The sequence below is a fragment of the Schistocerca serialis genome, chromosome 9 (assembly GCF_023864345.2).
Source record: "Schistocerca serialis cubense isolate TAMUIC-IGC-003099 chromosome 9, iqSchSeri2.2, whole genome shotgun sequence".
In the NCBI taxonomy this organism is placed as follows: Eukaryota; Metazoa; Arthropoda; class Insecta; order Orthoptera; family Acrididae; genus Schistocerca; species Schistocerca serialis.
In genome coordinates, this window is record NC_064646.1 from 379,638,945 (window position 1) to 379,664,646 (window position 25,702).

Sequence of the window (25,702 nt, forward strand, 5' to 3'; positions counted from 1 at the left end):
CGTTGATGGAACACATATACAGACACAAGCAGACATGTAAAGGCATAGAGTTTGGGCAGAGATGTCAGTCGAGGCGGAAGTACAGAGGCAAAGATGTTGAGTGACAAGTGATGTACGTGGGGCGGCAACTTGAAATTAGCGGAGGTTGAGGCCAGGTGGGTAACGGGAAGAGAGGATATATTGAAGGGCAAGTTCCCATCTCCAGAGTTCTGATAGGTTGGTGTCAGTGGGAAGAATCCAGATAACCGTGACAGTGTAACTCTGTGCCAAGATGTGCTGGCCGTGCTCCAAGGCATGTTTTGCCACAGGGAAATCCTCATTACCAACAAACACGGTGTGCCTGTGACCATTCATGCGATCAAAGGCAGAGCCACGTGTGAATGCAACCACGTGATTTACCAACTGACATGCCTACACTGTGAAGCCTTCTATGTGACCCCAAAAGTGCCCCACTTGTGACAGGATACTTTCCGGGACTGGATCAGACTCTGAATGTGGCTCTCCAGCAGGGATACGACTTCCTCAAATCCCACCCTGAAATGAGATCCATCCTTCATTAAATCCTCCCCACCCCACCAAGAGTGTCTTTCCGCCGTCCACCTAACCTGCGTAACATCTTGGTTCATCCCTATGAAATCCCCAAACCACCTTCCCTACCCTCTGGCTCCTACCCCTGTAACTGCCCCCAGTGTAAAACCTGTCCCATGCACCCTCCCACCACCACCTAATCCAGTCCTGTAACCTGGAAGGTGTACAGGATCAAAGGCAGAGCCACGTGTGAAAGCACCCACGTGATTTACCAACTGCCCTGCCTACACTGTGAAGCCTTCTATTTGGGAATGACCAGCAACAAACCGTCCATTCACATGAATGGACACAGGCACACAGTGTTTGTTGGTAATGAGGACCACCCTGTGGCTAAATATGCCTTGGTGCACGGCCAGCACATCTTGGCACAGTGTTACACCGTCCGGGTTATCTGGATACTTCCCACTGACACCAACTTATCAGAACTCCGGAGATGGGAACTTGCCCTTCAATATATCCTCTCTTCCCGTTACCTACCATGCCTCAACCTCTGCTAATTTCAAGTTGCTGCCCCTTGTATATCACTTGTCACTCAACAACTCTTTGCCTCTGTACTTCCGCCTCGACTGACATCTCTGCCCAAACTCTTTGCCTTTACATATGTCTGCTTGTGTCTGTATATGTGTGGGCGGATATGTGTGTGTGTGTGTGTGCGAGTGTATACCTGTCCCTTTTTCCCCCTAAGGTAAGTCTTTCCGCGCTCCCAGGATTGGAATGACTCCTTACCCTCTCCCTTAAAACCCACATCCTTTCGTCTTTCCCTCTCCTTTCCTCTTTCCTGATGAAGCAACCGTGGGTTGCGAAAGCTTGATATTTGTGTGTGTTTTTATTGTGCCTATCTAGCAGTGCTTTCCCATTTGGTAAGTCACAGCATCTTTTTTAATATATTTTTCCCATGTGGAATGTTTCTTTCTATTATATTCATATCATTAACTTGAACCCAACTATTACGTTTTTTATTGTCACTGTTGCATTTAGAAATCTTTTCTGTCATCTTACTTTCTCTTTTTCTTTGTGCAAGTAGTTTCACTTTGTATTCACCTTCCCTTTTCTCCATAATCCACCATACAATTTATCCAGCCTGTATATACTCAATAATACATAATTTACTTCCAAACCATAACAAAAATTTTTTTAACCCTTTCAACACTACCACTGCTATAAAATCCACCGTTCCCAGTTTATATACAATTCTTGTGTAACCTTTCACCTATTAAACAACCATTTCAGATAGTTCTAACAACTTTCGTTTTATTTCCATTCCCGTTTTTCCCACATAACCGATCATTTTTTAGCAGCTTCCCACAGGCTTTAACGTTATTACTTCTTCATCAGACAATTGTTAGCCTCATTTTCATAATCTGCCACCACATAATCAGTCCTTTTAATACATTTACACACAGTTTTTTCGATATTTTCCCGTATTTCTCCACCCTTTAACGTGTTTTGGAGGCAACACAACTACCTAACATTTGTACACATCGTTGTTTACCAACCCAAGTTCACAAAGGATCAACATAGCTCTGCTTAAACCAACACTTTTTCGACTTTTTTCACACCAGAACTCCAGTTAATTTCTACTTCACCTTTATCTCTCCCCATATGTTTTTATTGTCACTTAATCTTCATGTTACACTTTCCACCTTCTAATACCATGTCACCCTTACAACATCCCCACAATGACCCCATTAAGTTTTATTTACATTCCCTCCGCAAACATGCCTTCGCCCTAGTCAGATTACGCTCCAATATTTTATTCACTCAGGCTTGTCTGACATTTGGCATTACCCCCAAAGGCCTCACACTTAAAGTTCCCATCTCTGGCTGTAACCCTTCTTTCCATCAGTCCCTATACGAGTTCCAAACTGAACAATCCATAGCCCTCACCCGCCTATTCCTTCACCTACACATCAACTCAGCCAATGAACACACCCATCAACTCCTATCCCTAGTCAAAGTCCTCAATCTTTCCTCTCCCACATCCACACCGGCTGTTCAGAGCATCCTCCTACAGGCCAACCGCAAATTAGAACAGCATGCCACCCTCCACCTCAAAAAACTATCCAATCTCCTGGTTTCCCACCTCCGGAAAGGCAACTCACTCACCCTCCACAACCTTTCCAACAAACCTCAACCTCCTCTCATTGCTCACAGACCCAGTCTCTTCCATCTGCTCAATCTCCCACTTCCAGCTTCACTCCGCCCAAAACCTCTAAATTCTAGTCAACACAATCAGGAACCACAACACCCCAATTCAGTAGTTAACCTTCCCTCCAAACCTCTCTCCCAATCCGAAACCTCTGTCTTATCCAAAGGCCTCACCTTCAGCCCCACTCCCAGATTCAACCAAACAGCCCTCGTGAAAGATTTATTGTCCTACACTCATAGTCTCTGCTGGAAATATCACTTTGCCACGAAGAAAAATAATCCTAATCCTACTCCCAATGATCCAACTCCCCAAGACACTATCCAAATTGAACCCTGCCTGGAACAGTTCACTCCTCCATCACAGCGGGACCCACCTCGTCTTCCTCAAAATCACCCCCTCCAAACCTTCCAGGAATTTCTCACTTCCAGCCTTGCCTCTCAATCTTTCTTAAAAAACCTTAATCCTACTCCCAACATCACCACAGCTGAAGCCCAGGCTATCTGTGATCTGAAAGCTGACCGATCCATCGTCATTCTTTCGGCTGACAAGGGTTCCACGACCGTGGTACTTGATTGTCGGGAGTATGTGGCTGAGGGACTGCGTCAGCTTTCAGACAACACTACATACAAAGTTTGCCAAGGTAATCCCATTCCTGATGTCCAGGCGGAGCTTCAAGGAATCCTCAGAACCTTAGGCCCCCTACAAAACATTTCACCTGACTCCATCAACCTCCTGACCCCACCGACACCCCGCACCCCCTACCTTCTACCTACTTCCTAAAATTCACAAACCCAAACATCCCGGACGCACCATCATAGCTGGTTACCAAGCCCCCACAGAATGTATCTCTGCCTACGTAGATCAACACCTTCAACCCATTACATGCAGTCTCCCATCCTTCATCAAAGACACCAGCCACTTTCTCGAACGCCTGGAATCCTTACCCAATTATGTTACCCCCGGAAATCATCCTTGTAACCATTGATGCCACTTCCCTATACACAAATATCCCGCACGTCCAGGGCCTCGCTGCGATGGAGCACTTCCTTTAACGCCGATCACCTGCCACCCTACCTAAAACCTCTTTCCTCATTACCTTAGCCAGCTTCATCCTGACCCACAACTTCTTCACTTTTGAAGGTCAGACATACCAACAATTAAAGGGAACAGCTGTGGGTACCAGGATGGCCCCCTCGTATGCCAACCTATTTATGGGTTGCTTAGAGGAAGCCTTCTTGGTTACCCAGGCCTGCCAACCCAAAGTTTGGTACAGATTTATTGATGACATCTTCATGATCTGGACTCACAGTGAAGAAGTAGTCCAGAATTTCCTCTCCAACCTCAACTCCTTTGGTTCCATCAGATTCACCTGGTCCTACTCTAAATCCCATGCCACATTCCTTGACGTTGACCTCCATCTGTCCAATGGCCAGCTTCACACATCCGTTCACATCAAACCCACCAACAAGCAATAGTACCTCCATTATGACAGCTGCCACCCATTCCATATCAAACGGTGACTTCCCTACAGCTTAGGTCTTCATGGCAAATGAATCTGCTCCAATCCCAAATCCCTGAACCATTACACCAACAACCTGAAAACAGCTTTCGCATCCCGCAACTACCCTCCCGACCTGGTACAGAAGCAAATAACCAGAGCCACTTCCTCAAACCCAGAACCTCCCAAAGAAGAACCCCAAAAGTGCCCCACTTGTGACAGGATACTTTCCAGGACTGGATCAGACTCTGAATGTGGCTTTCCAGCAGGGATACAAGTTCCTCAAATCCTGCCCTGAAATGACATCCATCCTTCACGAAATCCTCCCCACTCCACCAAGAGTGTCTTTCCGCCGTCCACCTAACCTTCGTAACCTCTTGGTTCATCCCTATGAAATCCCCAAACCACCTTCCCTACCCTCTGGCTCCTACCCCTGTAACCGCCCCTGGTGTAAAACCTGTCCCATGCACCCTCCCACCACCACCTACTCCAGTCCTGTAATCCGGAAGATGTACACGATCAAAGGCAGAGCCACGTGTGAAAGCACCTACGTGATTTACCAACTCACCTGCCTACACTGTGAAGCCTTCTATGTGGGAGTGACCAGCAACAAACTGTCCATTCGCATGAACGGACACAGGCACACGGTGTTTGTTGGTAATGAGGATCACCCTGTGGCTAAACATGCCTTGGTGCATGGCCAGCACATCTTGGCACAGTGTTACACCGTCCAGGTTATCTGGATACTTCCCACTGACAACCAACTTATCAGAACTCCGGAGATGGGAACTTGCCCTTCAATATGTCCTCTCTTCCCGTTACCCACCAGGCCCCAACCTCCGCTAATTTCAAGTTGCCGCCCCTCGTACATCACTTGTCACTCAACAACATCTTTGCCTCTGTACTTCTGCCTCGACTGACATTTCTGCCCAAACTCTTCGCCTTTACACATGTCTGCTTGTGTCTGTATATATGCGGATGGATATGTGTGTGTGTGCGTGCGAGTGTATAACTGTCCCTTTTCCCCCATAAGGTAAGTCTTTCTGCTCCCGGGATTGGATTGACTCCTTACCCTCTCCCTTAAAACCCACATCCTTTCGTGTTTCCCTCTCCTTACCTCTTTCCTGATGAAGCAACCTTGGGTTGCGAAAGCTATATAAAGGTGGTAGAAGACGAGCTCTTTTCTCTGCCCCGAGTTTCAACCACTGCATTTTCATATATTATCCAACGAAGTAAATAGAAATTCCATATCTTCAAATGTAGCAGCCTTTCAAATATTCGTAGCAACAAAAATAAATTTCTTTACACAAAAATACCAACAATGCCCAAGGCTTCAGGATTGTTGCACAAGTTGCTACGCTGGGGCTCATTAAGATTTCACGTAGTGGCACCTATTGCTTTGTGGAATTTTGTGAAGTGCTTGTTGGTGTTCGTGAACCATAATGTAGCGCTTTCATTATAGTGCCAAATTCAAGAGGGGAGTTATTTCTTTTGCGGAACAATGTTCTAATTGTGCTGCAGGTCTGCGATACGGGATTGATGAGAGAAACGTCAGGCGATGACGACTGCTGAATGTTCAAGCAGAGGGAAAGCATTTAGTGGGCCAAAGTGTGGCCGATATCATGCACTATAAATGATTTTAAATGAATTTGTTAAGGAACAGCGTCAGAAATTCCTGCCTGTGAATGCCGAAATTTTAAAAATTAAGGCACATGAAATTGCTAGAGAGCAAAAAATCTTAAGGAAACCCGGAACCTAAAAATGATGAACTTTTGGGTTTTCAGTTTATTGTGAAATAAAATACTACAGATCTTCCTCTTTAAAATGACATATTAATCTTACCTGTAGCTCAACTCCAAGTATTGAAAATACAATTTTCAATAATGTGCTGTAGAGGGCATGTCGCGACATTGAATTTCCGTGGATACATGTTCATTGAAAACATCGTTTTTCAAAACTTCCAGTCTTTCCAAAGACTTTATATTATGTTTGCAACACGATTTGATAGGCAATTGTTTTGTCTGCGTATTGTAGTCTTTGGATACTGTTGTTTACATTGAGCATTTGATGCTTATTGCACGATTTGTGTTGTATTTCTGTTGTGTAACTGTAACTTATCAAATATGCCTCCATTTAGTAACAGAGTTTACAAGAGGAAGAAGCCTCCTCTGAGGTGCACTAGTGGAACTGTGACAATTTTTCTGACCTTGGGAAATGATTCTGAAAATAGTGAGGTTATTCATGAAGTGAAATCTACTCCTGTCTCTAGCACAAGCAAGAAGTTGCATGGATCAACTGAAAAATACTGCAGTTTACTGGAGAAGTGTAGTGAGGATAATGTGAATGAAATAATTAACATTTCATTGCTCTCAAAGGTGATTCAGAGTTCAGTACTGTGTAAGGAATGTTGCAAATTGAGTATGTCAGTAAATGTCAAGCGACATATAGGACTTGCAGCAGAAATCTGTCTCCATTGTACTAGTTGTCATTACAGTGTTTCATTTTGGAACTCAGAATATGTCGAAATAGGCCAAGGTGAAACTGATAGTACTATGGTGCAAATATTAGATGTGTTTATCCTCTAAGGTCAATCGGTAAGGGATACTCTGCTGGTCAAATGTTTTGTGGTGTAATGAATCTACCACCACCACCAACGAAATTCTCAAAATATAACTCTGTTGTTGGATCCTGTGTTGAAGATATTGCACAAGAATCCATGAAAGAAGCTGTGGAGGAGGCTGTGGCGGTGAATGAAGAAATTCCAGATGTTCAGAATCCTCGGGACCTTATTGTCGGACTAGATGGTACGTGGCAGAAGTGTGGGCACACTTCACATAATGGGGTAATAACGGCAACAAGTGCTGATACTACAGAAGTTATAGATGTTGTAATTAAATCCAAGCACTGTAGGTGTCCTAAAAGAGTGAAGGATGAGCATGCAGAAAACTGTCAAAGGAATTACAGTGGGTCTAGTGGGTCCATGGAAGTTTCCGGTGTGAAAGACATTTTCAGTCGCTCTCTTCTGTGTTACAAGGTCAGATACCTACAGTTCCTGGGGGATGGTGATTCGAAGTTTTTTGCTGCTGTATCTTAACTGAAACCTTATGGAAATGATGTTACCATTACTAAACAGGAGTGTATAGGTCATGTTCAGAAACGTATGGGAACAAGGCTGCGTCGACTGAAGACCACAATGAAAGGCCAAGTACTCAGTGATGGAAAATCTTTGGGTGGAGCTAAAAGATTGACAGATGAGGTAATCAACAGATTGCAGAGAGATTATGGACTGGCAATAAGACAAAATACTCACAGTGTTGATGCAATGGAAAAGGCTGTAATGGCACTTTACTACCACACCTTATCGACTGACGAGGAACCACTACATGGAACTACGCCCACAGGGACCCAATTGCTGGTGCAAGTACAATCATAATCACAGTCTACCAGAAACTGTCATGAAGGCTATAAAACCAATTTTCAGAGATCTTTCTGCAACTCAACTTGTGAAGAAATGTCTCCATGGACGTACACAAAATCAAAATGAGAGTGTGAATAATGTATTGTATTTACTCAAATCTAAGCCGCACTTTTTTTCTGGTTTTTGTAATCCAAAAAACCGCCTGCGGCTTAGAATCGAGTGCAAAATAAGCGGAAGTTCTGAAAAATGTTGGTAGGTGCCGCCATAACTAAATACTGGCGCCAAAACCACTGCGTCAGTAAATAAATTTAAAAAAAAAAAAAAGTGGAAAACGAGCTTTTTTCTCCGCCCAGAGTTTCGACCACTGCATTTTCATACATTATCCAACGAAGTTAATACAAATTCCGTATTGTTCATCTTCGAATGTAGCAGCATTTCAATGGACTACGAAAATCCGACTGGCAAGACTGTTTGGGATCTATGGCAATATGGCCAACTCTACATTCTGAATTTTTTCCTACCTGTGAGAAGAGATGGTCCCTTATAGGAACTTTTATGAATTGTGAATCACATGCAGTAGTCTGTTCACCATAAGACTAATACGAATATAAACATTTTGCCATGTATTCTTTCGTGTTTCCTGCTAACTCATTTAAATCCTGTCTGCCTAATAAACTACGAAACTAGAGTGAGACAACAGCAAATGCGGAAGAATAATACATATCATGTCATGTTCATATTTGTATTATTCTTATGCCTAATAGTGATACAGTCAGAAATGAAGTACTGCAATTGACTAGATTTTTAAATCTACGATGACTAATTCCTGTGCAGAATGTAATGTACTAAAGAGGCATCTGCAAAGAGTTTCAAACGGAGAAAAATTTTCACTAAACTCTCATTCAAAGCATCTGTCATACGCAGTCTATTATTTGGTTCTTGCTGATCATTATCAAAGAAAGCAGCAGCGTAAGTAACAACAAATAGCAGTCTCTTGCTATTGTTTTATTAATGAGACGATTCCTTTTTTTCTTTTTTTTTTAAATTGTAAGCATCGGTAGTGTGCACAAAAGCAAGCCATGCCGCGAGCGGCGACAGGCCGCAAACACTCATTATCAGAATGCTACAAATCACGCATGACACAGTACAATAATGCATTTTCAGCTTAGAGTGACGTAAACACCTATAAGAAAGAGAATGACACTTATCAGATCAAAGAAAAATAAGCAATCAATTCAAACCAGACGAAGCACGTGAAAAAGGATGGGTACCCGTATAAACACGGGTGGAACGCCTGACGCATAGCAATGGCTACCTGGTAAAGCTTAACTGCTAAGCTTACGACTCGAACCAAACTATTGTAGCTGTATCGTCATTCATTCAACATAAATTGTGTCTCATATTACAATGGACCACGTTGTTTCGATTTGGAGGTGCGGCCTAAAGCTTTTCTCTCCCCTTGAATTTCGAGTCTCAAATTTCAGGTGCGGCTTAGATTTGGAAAAAATTTTTTTCCTTGATTTCAAGTCTCATTTTTCAGGTGCGGCTTAGATTCGAGTAAATACGGTAATTTGGAGCAGAATCCCAAAAAATGTGTTTGTGGAAATTCATTCTCTTCATTTTGGAGTATATGATGCCATTGCTACGTACAACAAAGGTAACATTATAAAGTGCAATGTGCTGCAGAAGTTGGATGTGATGCCCGGAAAGTACATGGTGAGTGCAATGATGTCAATAGACAATGAAAGGGAATGGTATGCTGAAAGGAAAGAAAAGGAGTGTGAGAGGCAAGCCAGACAAAGAATGAAAGGTGTGAAAAGAAGGCTAGATGGGGGGATGTCTAGTGACAGTGAAAACCCCTCTTATGGTGCTGGACTCCACTAAAATTTTAGCGAAACTTTGAAACTCGTTTTCCAGAAGTTCACTTTTTTTGCCATATAAGGAACATTTTCTGCTAAACTATTAGAGATAAAGACAAAATTTTCAAGGAATGTAAACAGTGCCAATATACACCTTGTATCATAGCCTTTTTGTGATACATAATTGATAACAGATTTTATTTCAAAGATACTATGCCAAAAAATGTGTTAATTATTTTCAGTAACAAAATAATTAATATCTTCCCAAAAAACACCAATAAATTAAAATCCATATGGTACATGGTATTAAATATAAGTAATATTATACTGTGAAAGTGTCATCATTCTGGTGTTAATTGTTCATAAGAAAATGTTCCTTACATTTAACATTGGAGGTATAGGACGTTCAGAGTCCCCTTAAATTTTAAGGCTAGTCACAGCTGGATTGATCTGTTTATGAAGGGCTGGCGTTTTTTCACTTCGGAGGCAAACTTAGTTGCACAGAAGCTGCCGAAAAATAATGAAGAAAAACTAGTGTAATTTCAGCGTTTCTTAATTAGACGGCGCACAGAAAAGCAATACCTTCTTGGTCAGATAGGAAATGCTGACCAAACTCCCATATATTTTGACATGCCGTCAAATTATACGGTCGACAACAAAGGAAAGAAAGACATAAGTGTTCTTACATCAGGGGGTGAAAAACAGCAGATGTCCGTCATGCTTGCTCACACAGCAGATGGACATGTGTTACCCCCATTCATAGTTTTCAAGCAAAAGACTTCACCGAAAATGGAAGTGTTTCCAAAAACTGTAATTGTACAAGCAAACGAAGCTGGGTGGTTTTCGGAGGACATGGTGCTGGAATGGATTAGGTATGTGTGGAATAATCGTCCTGGTGCAATGCTTGGTTTACGCAGTCTGTTGGTATTACATGTGTACGCAGGCCATAAAACACCTGCAGTAAAACGAAAGAGGAAATCAAAATGGACTTTGCAATAATTCCACGCAGGATGACGTCAATTCTGCAACTACTTGATGTCTGTTTGAATAAACCATTTAAGGACAACCTTAAACGCATGTACACAGACTGGCTTTCGAAAAGCGACAGACAACTGACACCAGCAGGACGTGTAAAACATGCAAGTTTGTCGCAAGTGTGGCAATGGATTTATGATACATGGAAGTGTGTTCCAAATCAGACTGTGCAACAAGCATTTAAAAAATGTTCGATATACAATGCACTAGATGGTACGGAGGACGATGCTCTGTATGAAGAAATGAGAAACAAAGAATCAAGTGATAGTGATTCAGTATCATGACTGATATTTTAAACATTTCGTATAAGATGTATTACAAACCTTATAAAATTTTGTTTTAAATTTCAGTGTTTAATTTCTAAGTTATTTACATTGTTATTTTATAAGTGTTGCTACTCTGCACTGCACAGGATAGTAAAGCGTAGAGAGCTGCATCAAACCAGTCTACGGACTGAAGACAACAACAACACACTCTTCACCATAAGAATAATACGAATGTAAACATTATGCCATGTATTCTTTCGGCTTGCCGCTATCTCATTTAAATCCTGACTGCCTAATAACTACGAAACTAGAGTGAGACAACAGCAAATGTGGAAGAATATACATACCATGTCATGTTTATAATCGTATTATTCTTATGGTGAATAGTGATACAGTCAAAAATGAAGCACGGCAACTGACTAGATTTTTAAATCTAAGATGACTAATTTCAGTGCAGAATGTAATGCACTAAAGAGGTGTCTGCAAAGATTTTCAAACAGAGAAAATTTTCCACTAAACTCTCGCTCAGAACATTTTCTATCATAGGCAGTCTATTATTTGGTTCTTGTTCATCATTATCAAAGAAAGCGGCAGTGTAAGTAACAACAAATAACAGTCTCTTGCCATTGTTTTGCTAATGATACAATTCCTCTCTTTTTTTTAATTTTTAAACAGTGGTAGCGCGCAAAAAGCAAGCCATGCCGCGAGTGGCGACAGGTCGTAAACACTCATTATCGGAATGCGACAAACAATGCATGACACAATACAATAATGCATTTTCAGCTTAGAGTGACATAAACACCTATAACAAAGAGAACGGCACTTATCAGATCAAAGCAAAATGAGCAATCGATTCAAACCAGACGAAGCACTTAAAAAAGGACGGGTACCCGTATAAATATGGACGGAGCGCCTGACACATAGCAATGGCTACCTGGTAAAGCATAACTGCTAAGTTTGTGACTCGAACCAAACTATTGTAGCTGTATCTTCATCCATTCGACCTAATTGTGTCTCATGTTACAATGGATCAACTTTATTTCGATTTGGAAGTGTGGTCTAAAACTTTTCTCTCCCCTTGAATTTCGAGTCTCAAATTTCAGGTGCGGTTTAGATTCGGGAAAACTTTTTTCCCTTGATTTTGAGTCTCATTTTTCAGGTGTGGCTTGGATTCGAGTATACGGTACTTTGTACAGTGGCACCAAGCTTTCCTCTCTCTTCCTCTTTCTTGCGTGGGAAAATTAAAGGTTGGATACTGTTTAGAGAGACCTCGTATATTGAGCTTGAGCTACCTTAAATTTTCTAACTTACTTTTTAAGAGATAATAGCATTAAAAATATGGTTCTAGTCACATAATCATAATTGGTATCAAAGCACAACAAGAGTGGTGGGAAAACCTACTCCAGACCACAATCAACTTATCAGGATGTTGATGTTTCAATGTGAAGGGCTTCTTTCAACAGCACAAATAATATTTAACTTTGACAGGAACTACCTGTTACTGATCTGTCATTATAATAATAATAATAATAATAATAATAATAATAATAATAATAATAATTTCCTGTGACTCAATGGCCTGGTACAAGTCTTTTCATTGGAAATCAATTCGGTGACATACATGTCAGAATCCAATATCAATATAGTTGTCTAAACAAAAATTTGTTTCTGCTGAAGTGCCTGTTAGGAGTATTAACACTTTAAAAGATTTGATACTGACTCAAGGCAGAGCCCTTCATGTGTGAGCAAGTGTAATATAACTGGGGTGAGATAAATGTCCCACAAGTAGTTTGCCAATCTGTATTGTGCTTAGCTGTACCCAGTAGCATGTGTAGCTTTTGAAACGGTATGGATGCAGTAAGCATTGTCCCTCCTGAGCAAGCTCTAATCTGGGTAATGTTGAGTGCTTAACACTTACAAGGCTATTACAAATGACTGAAGCGATTTCATAAATTCACTGTAGCTCCATTCATTGACATATGGTCACGACACACTACAGATACGTAGAAAAACTCATAAAGTTTTGTTCGGCTGAAGCCGCACTTCAGGTTTCTGCCGCCAGAGCGCTCTAGAGCGCAGTGAGACAAAATGGCGACAGGAGCCGAGAAAGCATATGTCGTGCTTGAAATGCACTCACATCAGTCAGTCATAACAGTGCAACGACACTTCAGGACGAAGTTCAACAAAGATCCACCAACTGCTAACTCCATTCGGCGATGGTATGCGCAGTTTAAAGCTTCTGGATGCCTCTGTAAGGGGAAATCAATGGGTCAGCCTGCAGTGGGCGAAGAAACGGTTGAACGCGTGCGGGCCAGTTTAGCACGTAGCCCACGGAAGTCGACGAATAAAGCAAGCAGGGAGCTAAACGTACCACAGGATGGTGCTCCACCGCACTTTCATCATGATGTTCGGCATTTCTTAAACAGGAGATTAGAAAACCGATGGATCGGTCGTGGTGGAGATCATGATCAGCAATTCGTGTCATGGCCTCCACGCTCTCCTGACTTAACCCCATGCAATTTCTTTCTGTGGGGTTATGTGAAAGATTCAGTGTTTAAACCTCCTCTACCAAGAAACATGCCAGAACTGCGAGCTCGCATCAACGATGCTTTCGAACTCATTGATGGGGACATGCTGTGCCGAGTGTGGGAGGAACTTGACTATCGGCTTGATGTCTGCTGAATCACTAAAGGGGCACATACTGAACATTTGTGAATGCCTAAAAAAACTTTTTGAGTTTTTGTATGTGTGTGCAAAGCATTGTGAAAATATCTCAAATAATAAAGTTATTGTAGAGCTGTGAAATCGCTTCAATCATTTGTAATAACCCTGTATACAAGCAGTAAATGTCCTTTTCATTAATCTGATTGCTTTCCAAAACCTTTCTCTAACCTCTAGATTCTGTTTTGTTTTGTCTGTGGAACAACTAGTGGCTTTATTCTGATTTGTCCACTTTTTATCCACATGTCCATATTTTTGATTAATGGCAAATATGTACTCTTATTCTGTCCTAACTTGTTCATAAATGTGTATCAAAAAGGCCATGAAGCATTTGTACATGCCAATACATAGTGTTTATTTTGTTGAATGACATTTCTTAAAAATTGAGCACTGGAACAAAAAGTTGTTATCAGAATATTCTGTTGTTAATTTAAAAAGTCTCTCTATTCATGACATCTATACCAGTCAATGAATTCACTACACCCATAGTTTTCTGGGATGGGATTATGAATATTGTAGTATATATTCTTCATCAATGAAATAAGTATGATGAATGTCCAGCTGACATGAGACAAAGTGTCCCTTTCCTCATCATGGACAAAGTGAAAGGACTCTCTCTCTCTCTCTCTCTCTCTTTCTCTTTCTTTCTTATTTTCTGCCCTTCATATCCTTCTCTTCCACTGCAGATAATCTCATTCCAGTGTATGACAAATCACAGTAATTCAGAGTATAGATGCAGATGAAATCAGATTCCTGCAGAAGTAACAAAAGAAATCTGGGGGACGGGACGGGGGGAGGTAGAAAGGAAGAAGGCGACAGCTGCAGAGTTCATTTCGCTCCATGATGTTGAAAGAGGTATCTTGCCTCTTTCCTGCTGGACTTTCAACTATGTGAACATATTAATGTACATAAACGAAACATTACCAATGATGATCCTCCGAGCAGTATCACGTAGGTTTGGTTCTTCAGGATCTATGACCCAACAAGAAGAATCAACCTCTTGCATGACTGTCCAGAACCTTTGCAAGGAAGCCACTTGTTGACAAAATACTCTGTACATTGATCCCACAGATGGACCCTGCAACAAGTGCAAAAAAAACTTCCAGCAAAGTTAGTTGTTAGTCAGTCAGTTTGCTGCTTGTTCCATGGATGCATTCCTGATAAACATGATGTTGTGGAATAACAAAGACAGAAAAACACACACACACACACACAGTGTTTCAAAGTATTTGCATCAAACATCTAGGGCTGATAGATCACATTATGGGGAAGAACATTTCTTCGAGACAAAATGTTCCCTGACACTGCCCAACAGTGCTAGACACCCTTTTGTACTGGTTTTGCTCCTGTGAGCTCACAAGGTATTGGCAATCTAAAGTGTGTGTATGCTTTGAGTGTTGCCTATAGTTCAGTCAACTGTTCCATATGAGAGTGGGTAGGCACAGCAAAATTGAAGTACGTGATTCACTTCAAAGATCTCTTTCCCTGCTTTGAGACACTTATTCTTAAGGTTTTCTTGCTGAAAATTACTCCATCACTTTACTGGAGTACATAGTATGCAGCACAACTGATTAATAGACTCTGCTAGTTCAGTGAAATATCAACATCATAAAGCTGGTGAATACTAAAGGAAGCACAGCATCTCTGGGAAGTGTAAGTGAACTTTTTGTCTCTAATGAAAATTGTTCTTCATGATGTGGTCTATCACCACAAGGCGTTTGATGCAAAAACTTTGAAACATGTTGTGTGTGTGTGTGTGTGTGTGTGTGTGTGTGTGTGTGATGAAAAATATATATATATATATAATGGAAGGAAACATTCCACGTGGGAAAAATTATATATAAAAACAAAGATGAGGTGACTTACCGAACAAAAGCGCTGGCAGGTCGATAGACACACAAACAAACACAAACATACACACAAAATTCAAGCTTTCGCAACAAACTGTTGCCTCATCAGGAAAGAGGGAAGGAGAGGGGAAGACGAAAGGAAGTGGGTTTTAAGGGAGAGGTGCTTGTGTCTGTATGTGTGGATGGATATGTGCGTGTGTGCGAGTGTATACCTGTCCTTTTTTCCCCCTAAGGTAAGTCTTTCCGCTCCCGGGATTGGAATGACTCCTTACCCTCTCCCTTAAAACCCACTTCCTTTCGTCTTCCACCCTCTCCCTTAAAACCCACTTCCTTTCGTCTTCCCCTCTCCTTCCCTCTTTCCTGATGAGGCAACAGTTTGTTGCGAAAGCTTGAATTTTGTGTGTATGTTTGTGTTTGTTTGTGTGTCTATCGACCTGCCAGCGCTTTTGTTCGGTAAGTCACCTCATCTTTGTTTTTATATATAATTTTTCCCACGTGGAATGTATATATATATACACACACACATACTACCCATTTACAGTTTTTTTTCAGTAATAATGGCTAATTATTTCTATCCAAGATTTTCTCAGTGGCATAGGAGTTTTTATGGAGAAACCTCCTTAACCTACATTTGAGAACGCTACTTCTAATATGACAGACATTTTATTTCCACTAGTGGATTGTTAAAGATTTTGTAGCTGCATATCTCACCCCTTTCTGTGTCAAAGTTAGATCCATTCAACAATAATGCAGATAATTTTTCCTTCTAGCGTTGCACCTGTGAATACCTCTGTCAGTCACAAACTTAGATGGATTATTGACGACAAATTTCATAAATGAATAAATGTACTGCGAGGCAGTGATTAACATTCACAGCTGCTTATAGAGATGCCAAAAAGTAATACACGAGTGAACCCCACACATACTTCTAATTATTTTCTTTTTTGCAATGGAAACTTTTAGACTCGGTGAGAAGTTACCCCACAATACTATCCCACAAGGCATCAGTAAATGAAAACATGCAAACTATGTGACTGTCTTCTATATCCCCAAAGTTGACATTTATTCTTAAAGCAAAAACAGGCAAACCTGAACATTTTACAAGTATACTCTATGGTTTGTCCAGTTAAGTTTTTATCAATATGCACACTTAAGAACTTATAATTTTCTGCCCCGTTAATCATTTTTTGTTGATTTACAAGGTTAATAGGAGGTGGGATATTTTTCACTGTACAACAATGGGTAAGCTACTTTTCTTTTTCTTTCTTTTAACATTTAATGCTAGCCATTAGTGCAAAATCAGTCAGTAACTTTCACAAAAACATTACTTACTATTTTATCTTTTGATGTTTCTTTGGTCAGTTTAACAACAATGCTTGTACAGTCTGCATAAAACAGAACTAATTGTGCATCCTGAGTCAAATGAAATTAATATGAAGCAATAACAGTAGCGGCCCAATGATCAAACTTTGTGAGACTCCCTTGTAATTTCTCCCCTTCTGATTATGTGGCGTCCCTCTCTGTGGGGGAATGCCCATTGTAATTTCTCCCCTTGCAGATGATGTGGCATCCCTCTTTCTATTGCTCTAACAGCCTAAGGTAACTTTCTTCAGTCTGTTTCTTGAATAAGAACTAAACAAGGTATCTGCTGAACTGTGTATCCTGTAAAAACTTCATTTCTCTAATAGAATATTACAACTGACACATTCAAATGCCTTCAATAAGTTCAGAAATTCCCAGATGGTGATCTTTTACCACTTAATGATTTTATCATGTGCTTAGTAAATGCATAAATAGCTGTCTCGGTAGCCTTTGAAATTCCAAACTACAGTTGGATAAGTATCGGATTACTACACAGGTGGATGACACTGGACAGTAGTTACTGACTTCTGTGGAGACACCCTTTTTATAGAGCAGCCTAGCAATGGTGTATTTTTAATCTGCCGTGGAAGCATTACATAAGTGACTAAGAACATTACATATTGTAGACCCACAACCTTTTAGTGTCTTGTTGGAAATATTATCCACCACATATGAGCTTTCACCTTTTGAGAGTCATGATGATCTACCTTATTTCAAATGGGGGTGTGAGATTAATTTTTATTTTACTATATATCCTCTAAATTGCTTTTATGCTGTTTTGCTTTCTCTTCTGAATTACAGTATTTGCACCAATTTTGTTGTCTACTTTTTAAAAGTAATTATTAAAAATACCTACTATATATGAACTATCTTTCACAATGCTCTTGTTCTCTTTAATAGAAATACTATAATCTACCATCCTCCTCCCCCCCACCCCCCCTGTCTTTTTCATAAGCTGATCTGTCAACTTTAGACAAGGTGTGGACACTCATGGATTTTTTACATCTTTCCTTAATACGTTACAGTACAGTTCATTATAGAAAAGTATTTCTCGATCATTACTTGTTCTGGCTATTTTATACAAGTTCTTTTATCTGATACCTGCAGTGATCCAAGGTTTTTTAATGACTTCCTACTATTACATTTAATTATATTTTTAGGAATAATACTTTCAAAAGTGAAGAAAAGTTCATTAAGAAATACATTAAATTTACAGTTAGCATTAGACTCATTGTAAAGTACAACCCAGAAATGTTTTTCAAGCCTTCTTTAAAATCTTCAGAAGTTTTGCCATTAATCAATCACATTGTTTTCTTAAAAGTGTTTCTAAACCATACTTGGAGCTTAGATACATAATGTGGCTAACTGTGCATCATGATCTGACAATCTATTTACCTCAGGACAGGCATGCATCTTTTTCACTTCTGCTTGTTGTATGAGTACATTATCTTGAGCAACTCTGGTGGAGAAATCTATGAATGATATTAAATTATAGTGGCAAACAGCACCTCTAGATCACTTTCTCTGCCAGGTTTCTTCACAAATTAACATTATACCTGTGGTGCAGTTGCCCACTACAGCAGACAGTCATTAATGTCACTTCTTTGGCATTCTTAATCAATTCTGAGGCTGTAAATGCACACCGTCCACTCCAGTGGATATTCTCCGCTGGTGCTGTGCCATGTGTGCATTTGCAGCCTCAGGGGACTGATTAAAAATGCTAATGAAGCAACATTAACAGTTGTCCACAGCAGCAGACAACTGCATCACATGGTTAAAATGACCACAAATTAATAACGCCTTCCTTTTGTCTGACAGGCAGCACAATAATTGCCTGTTGGCTCCTGTCTCAGGTTCTTCAGTTGACATTTGTTTGATGATTTTTGTGACATTTCTCCAGCCTGAAATGGCTGGAATTGTCAAAGCTTCACCCTGCATTGCTGGTGGTAGACTGAAGTGAAGCCCGTAGCTGCAGATTATATGTACCTGGCACGTCAATGTCCAAGGGCTTTTTTGTGGTCATTCCCAGTGCAGTTCTCCTCTTCCTACCTTCGATGGTCGTTCACTGCAGCACGGGAATACAGGATCCGTTCACCTTGAGGCTTTCTTCTTTCTTGGTGAAGCTATTCTCATATTTGTGTATTTCTATAGCTTCTCTAAACAGGTGGGTGTGACAGCTCTTCTCTATAGACAAAATTACCATTTCAGTGTATTTTACAATGTGGTCAGCCTCACACAGTGCTTATTCTGCCACTACTGATTTCTCCATGTGCTCCAACCTTCAATGCTGCTTATGCTCTATGATAATGGATTCCCATGCTGCAGTGAACAACCGCTGCAGGTAGCAAGAGGAGAACTGCACCGAACATGGCCACGAAAAAGCCCTTGGGCATTGGTGCACCAGGTGCATTAGTGGCCACAAGCTCACTTCAGTCCACCAGCAGCAATGGTGGTTGAAGTTTTGACAATGCCAGCCACTCATGCTGGTGAAACATCGAAAATTCATCAAACAAACATCGGCCGAAGAACCTGAGACACAACGTTTTGACAAACTGACCGCTAAGTGACCATGAAAGCGTTAACAATTTTGTAACACAATAATCCATCACAATATGCCATGAAAACTTCCAAGTTACCCAGTGGAGACATTGAGAAATGTACTGCTTGTGACTGGTACTACATTCACAAGCAGTATATTTCTCAATTTTAACCTGCAAACATATGATGTATATTTTGATCCATACAGACTTTACTTATTTCTACATTTTTGTGTTTATATTCCTTTTTTATGGATGTGACAACTCCTTCTTTATCCATACTAGATCTACACAAATATGCAGCTAATTTAGAACCACTTGCTTTAAAATTTCATACCTCTGTGGCTATATGGCATTCAGACAGAAAAATGACATGAATTTCTTTCCACCACGAAGATGGAGAAACAAATTAACAACTCCTTTATTTTTTACCTCCATAGTATTCTGATGACACCACTTAATTTAATTTTTCACTCTGTTGTTATAAGATGAACTGGGACCCTCTATTAGTATAATTTCCTCTAATACTGTCTGTCTGAATTTGACTTAAGTGTCTTGCCTGATGCCATTATCCTCAGGGATTTGCCTTTGTGTGCTGATGGACTCCCCCCCCCCCCCCCTTTTTTTTTTTGCTGATAGATTTGTTAACTTATCTTTATCCTTCCTATTCAGGAGTAGGCTTTGAGACGTATACACCACCTTCCAATAGTACCTACTGGAACAGCACCAATACAAGATTTTGTATTCATCTGAAGGAACCCCTTAGCTCCATAATTACTCTCTTTAACAACAGAGTTAATTCAGGGTGGCTCATGATGCCAGGGAACCTCCCCAAAACCCACATTTGTGCGCTCAGTACCTGCCCCCTATTTTGTTCAGATCACCCCTAATGCTATACTTTTCATTTTTAGCCAGGCCTTTTCCAGCTCTCACATCTGATCTTCGTTGTTAAAATTATTACACATTTGTTCTATGTTTTCTGTTACCCCTCCAATGACTGCTACCTATCAGCAGAATTCTCCTTTTTTGCTTTTTTGTTTTTCATCTGATTTAGCTGTAAATTTCCTATTGTTCTTCTGCGCCCTACATACATTCCTCGGCATCTGTATGAGGCTCTTCCTTCCCTAATTCTGGTAGCAAGTGAAATCTATTGCTTAACCGAATTTTAAAATTTCTAACCATTTCCCCTGCTCATCCTGTGCTTGCCAGCTTCTCCCAGCACCGTTTTTCTTTTACCCCCTCCTCCAACTGTCGTAGTTCAGCTTTTGCATTTTCTGACTCTGTCTCATTTTCTGGCCTTTCTGGCACAATCTACAATTCTATGGAAGAGCTTCACTGAGCATCTCATTCTCTTCATCACCGTAATCACCCCTGTGAAATCATAACCCACAATTTAAGCAAAACACTCCATGTTTAACTAATCTGCAGTAACATCCACACTTATCACATATGGCTGATCAATTTTATAAAGCTTCAACATTAGATATAATGAAAGAAAAACAAGGCTGTAATGATATACAAATGTACGTTGCTCTTTTCAAAAGAGTCTCATGCATTTGTCAGACAGTTAAGACAGTAGCTGTTAACATCCAGAATAAGAAATATTTTTCTATCTCTCTTACTTAAAGTCTACTCACACCAAACACTTGAAATTGCTATTGCCTCAGCTTATGAAATATTAGAAAATTTCAATTGATAATGCATATTTAGGCACAACAACTTTCTGTAACTTAAATTTAGAACCCCACTTACATGAACACAATAGTCAAACTTCAACAACAAAATATACTGACCAGATAGATACCCATCTTAGAAGAAAAGTACTAAATCACAAATCATAAACAAGGACTGTATTATGATGCTGAGAAATAAATTATGGGAATAACACTGACAAGAGATTTATAAAGCAGACAGTGTAGAAGGAAAATTTACTTAAAACATGACTGCTTCACAACCTGTGCAATCTAAATCCTGCCCCCAACACCATCTTCTCTGAATTATGTAGATGGGAATTGTCCTCATAACACATTCTTCACACCCTTTATACTCCTGGCCTCAGTCTCATCTTGAACCCTGCCCCATACCAGTCTAGACTCCTAGCCCAGAACCTAACTTCACTCATCCTGCTTCCAAAGTGTCTTCTTCACAGTCCCTCCCGCCTCTGTTCTGTCTTTTCCTCCCAGTCCACATTGTCATACACTCCACTTAACTCCCCATGACTGCAAACAGAATGAGCTCACCTGTGCCAATGCCACAACCTATCCTGTTCCCCTCTTGTGTCTGCCTTCCGCATTCCTATATAGCACACTTGCTGTCTCTCCCTCCCAGTTGTCAGCCACTTTTCTCCAACTCTCACCCAAACTCCATTCATCTACTCTCATCGCCACCTGGCACAGTCCCTCACTCCACTCAAACTGCAGAGCAGGAGTGCTGGCACAATTTAGTCATACAGTACACTGTAGCCACAGAGATTTTGTGTGTGTGTGTGTGTGTGTGTGTGTGTGTGTGTGTGTGTGTGTTATGGGCCTTCTGATGACTCAGCATCTAGGCTATACAGTAATTTGTTACCTTCAACCCTTAAATTATATAACCCAAATGAATTTGACATACAACATCGGATGTAGTGTGTGCCATTGTCTATTTCTAGTATCAGAGGGTCACTTTCGATTGTTGCCATAGGGATCCTCTGATTTATGTTGTGGAAGGGGTGGGGAGAGAGAAAAGAAAAGGAGATGCTCCATCAGGACTTCATTTGTGAGGTTCTATGTGACTTTCTCAGTACAGAATCCTTAAAAAGACAGACTCAGAGGCAGTGAACAACTTATGTTCAGAAAAATGAATCAGAATCCTACTGTAGGCCATGTCCTTAAAAATTTTATAAAACACTGGAAAGAATGAAATGTGCGCATGATTAGAGGTGATTTGCTTACCTCCATTTTTATAAGTAGACATACCTACTACATATTTAAGTCTGTTGTGAAATAAGTATAGAGTCAATGGTCAATTACCAAAGATAACTAATTGTAACAGCACAACTTATAGATACAGAAGATTTTACAGCATGCTGCCTATTGGATTTGTGGATGGCCAGTGGTCAAAATCGGGCAGCTGTGAACAGGTAACAGTCACTGTGTCTGGGAATAAAATTATTAAAAGGATCAATGTGTTTTGGTGACACAATGACTTTTGTAATCTCTTTATGTACCGTGAAATTAAAACTATTGTATAGGTCGGTTATAAAGCTTCTGCTGGGATAACATAATGCATCTATATTTTGATGTATATTAGCAGGTGCAATATTTGCTGCAATTGTAAGAAGTAATTATTGAATTTAGTACCAATGATTTAAATGGGTCATCACGTCTGCCACAGCTATTGCCTTTGATATCAATTTCACCTTTCTAGCTGTTTTCATCTGACTGTTGTAAAATAATGGCCCAGACTATTTTTGCTTCATTTTTTTTTCTTTTTCTTTGTGTGTGTGTGTGTGCAGTAGATGTATATTGGCTTTTTGGTAATATTTTGAGTACTTTGTAATATTGCTGGAAAAGGAGTGTCGATACCTTATTATGGCCTCTTTCCTGATTCAGCTAGAACTTTCTCTCTTCCTGGCACAAGGTACTTTAATCCCTAAGGTTACCCATCCTTTGTCCTTACTTCTGTTTAATTTTAATCCTCATTTTCTCTAGAGAAAAATAGAGCTCAAAATTCTGTAGGAACATATTTAAGAAAGAGCTAAATTTTTCATGCACACTGTCTTCTAAGATCTCTTCCCAGTGTTCTGTCTAAACATTTAGACTGAGTCACTGTTTCTGAATACAATTTGTGTCTTTCATGAACCAATCCAAACAAGTGTGTTTTATTTTTAATATATGATCATCATTGTTGCATAAACCATCTATTGTTGACTTTGGTTTTAATCACCAAACATAGTAAGCCTAAAAACAAGCTGTCAATATTTTGCACTATGACTCACAATCCTTTTAAGTTTGTTTTTTTTTTTTTTTTTTTTTTTCAGTGGGAAATACGTCAACATCTGGTGTCTTTGATAATTACTACTTGGCATAGAATTAACTTTGAAGACCCACAAATAATGAGTTTCCAGACATATCTAAGTGGCTCACTATCATCCCAAATGTTTCGTGGGAATGTAACATGTTTTCTGCTGACAGCCTGTAAACTATCAGTATAACAAGCTGGTGTGATTCAAAATCCATTTTTGTGGCACAGTATTCAAGAAATTGTTGAATAAAATTTTCTCCAAGATGCTTGGCCTTGGTCTTAACACCAATTACTGCATATAATGCTGCCTTCCTCTTTTTTTACTTTTCCTTTTTTCTGATCTATAACAATGTGTCTATTGCTTGTATCTACCTAAATGTACATGTTCGATTCCATTGACTTCCAAATAATGATATGATAAGCATAATATATCTACTGATTCTCCATTTTCCACTTTCTTTTTCTGTGTTGATTCTAAAATTGAACTATTTTTGTTTATAAGGCTTCTTATGTTTCAATGGAAAGCGCAAAATGAGTGTACTTTTAGATACATAGTCCTACACAATCACTTTAGATCCAAAATTAACTCTGTACTATTTTGTTAATCCAGTTACCTTAGCACGAACAACAGCCAGGGCCTGCTGAGGTAGATCTGCAGAAACTCGGGGACTTGGTTCTCCAATTCCTGACAACGATAGATAATGTTTCCTCCCAGCAGAATCAATTTTCTGGAGAACAACCTGCTGTTGTGCTACAGACAAATGTGATATGTAAGCTGGGTTCACTGATGCCAGTTCTTCCATGATGTTAATGTATGTTCTTGTAGTTACATTGGCTGTACCTTGGCTGTCACTCATCTGTTCAGCCTGTAGGGAGAAAAAAAAGAAACATGGAAGATTTTCCTCTTACAAGCTGTGGTATCTACCATACGCATGCACTGAAGGCCTACACTGGAGACAAATTACAGACAAAATACTGAAAAAGAGCAGGATAGCATCAAGTACTGCAGCTATCCACAGATGATGAAGATGATTTAGAGGGACTTAACTACAAGACTAGTAGTCCCTCTGTCCACTTGTAGTCTGTGGAAAACAGTATAAATAAGTTGTTGGATTGCTGATGTTACTAACCTTCTCGTTTTGATTAATATCTGCCATGTTTAACTCCACACAACCATCCAGGTAATACATATAAGAGGAATACACAATGGTAAGAAAAGTGTTCCTGAATGAGAGAAATTTGTTATCACTGAATATAGATTTAAGTGTCAGGAAGTCTCTTCTGAAGGTTTTTGTCCGTGGTATAGCCATGTATGGAAGTGAATCATGGACGATAAACAGTTTAGACAAGAAGAGAACAGAGTCTTTTGACAAATGCTGCTGCAGAACAGCGCTGAAGATTAGATGTGTAGATTAGAGATGGGCAAACTCGTTCATCCTTGGGAACTAGTTCACTGCTGATCGTTCTTTTTTGTGAACCGTTCATATTTACTCGTTCACCGTTCATTTGTGCTTGGTATATGGATTGTTCTTATGAAAAACTGAAAACTAGTAGTGTAGGTGATTGAAGGTGGAGGGTGCCAAGAGAATTCTTACACTCTTTTAGAAGTAATTTCTGTGATACTGAAGAACCTCTTGCTTAGCCAACCGTAGCTTTGTGTGGCTGATCGCAGAGAAATAATATAGGGTGGCACACGGAACACCGGCTGCGAGTACAGACTGCTCGGCAATTACGGACAATGTGTTGCCGTTATGAGCAGATACAACAAACAGACAACAGGTAGTGAAGAAATAACAAGCTAATACAAGAAACAATTGCGAAACAATCGATGACGATGTGTAGAGAGCTGGAGAAGAGAACATGAAAATCTCACGCAACACGTAGTCTTGTAAACTTGTTGGAGGCTGTTTCCCAACTTAATAGACCACAACTGTCTTGTATAAAATTCTTTGTTTCGACATCCACTACATAGCTATGCTACGTTGTAAACAATAATCGTTTACACCCTATGTATACTTCACGATGTCTCTGAGTTCATAGGCGAAGTAGAGACTTTATGGAAGCATAAAATAAAATGTGGTTTTCTCATACTTGCGTCACATGCTTAGTAAAAATTAGTTTTTATGTTGCGTTATTAAAGTTAATGCAGCAATAATAGTAATAATAATAATAATAATAATAATAATAATAATTAAGTTCGCAGTAATAAAGTTTTTGGTTTGAAAGCTCCTTCCGAACAAATGTTTTTGAGATAATAAGTAAATACGATTTTATGGCAATCTATGTCTTTTCAAATGGAGAGGCACCGCTTTTCCTACTGAGCCAAAATGACCCACAACCCACTTCTTTTTTTCAAAGAAACCAAACTAGCAGGTAACGCAAATTGGAAACAACCAAACTTAAAAATAATTAGAGCC

General features: G+C 39.9%; 1 protein-coding gene across 2 annotated transcripts in view; it reads right to left on the reverse strand.

Moving 5' to 3' along the window:
• LOC126418590 (E3 ubiquitin-protein ligase FANCL) overlaps nucleotides 1-25,702 on the reverse strand; it is a 112,071-nt gene that overhangs the window by 58,055 nt on the left and 28,314 nt on the right. For both annotated transcript variants that reach the window (XM_050085421.1, XM_050085422.1), the window contains 2 exons: nucleotides 23,900-24,151; nucleotides 14,459-14,612 (listed from right to left, as the gene is read on the reverse strand). In XM_050085421.1, the coding sequence (XP_049941378.1) occupies nucleotides 14,459-14,612; nucleotides 23,900-24,151 (406 nt within the window). The remainder of the gene's footprint in view (nucleotides 1-14,458; nucleotides 14,613-23,899; nucleotides 24,152-25,702) is intronic.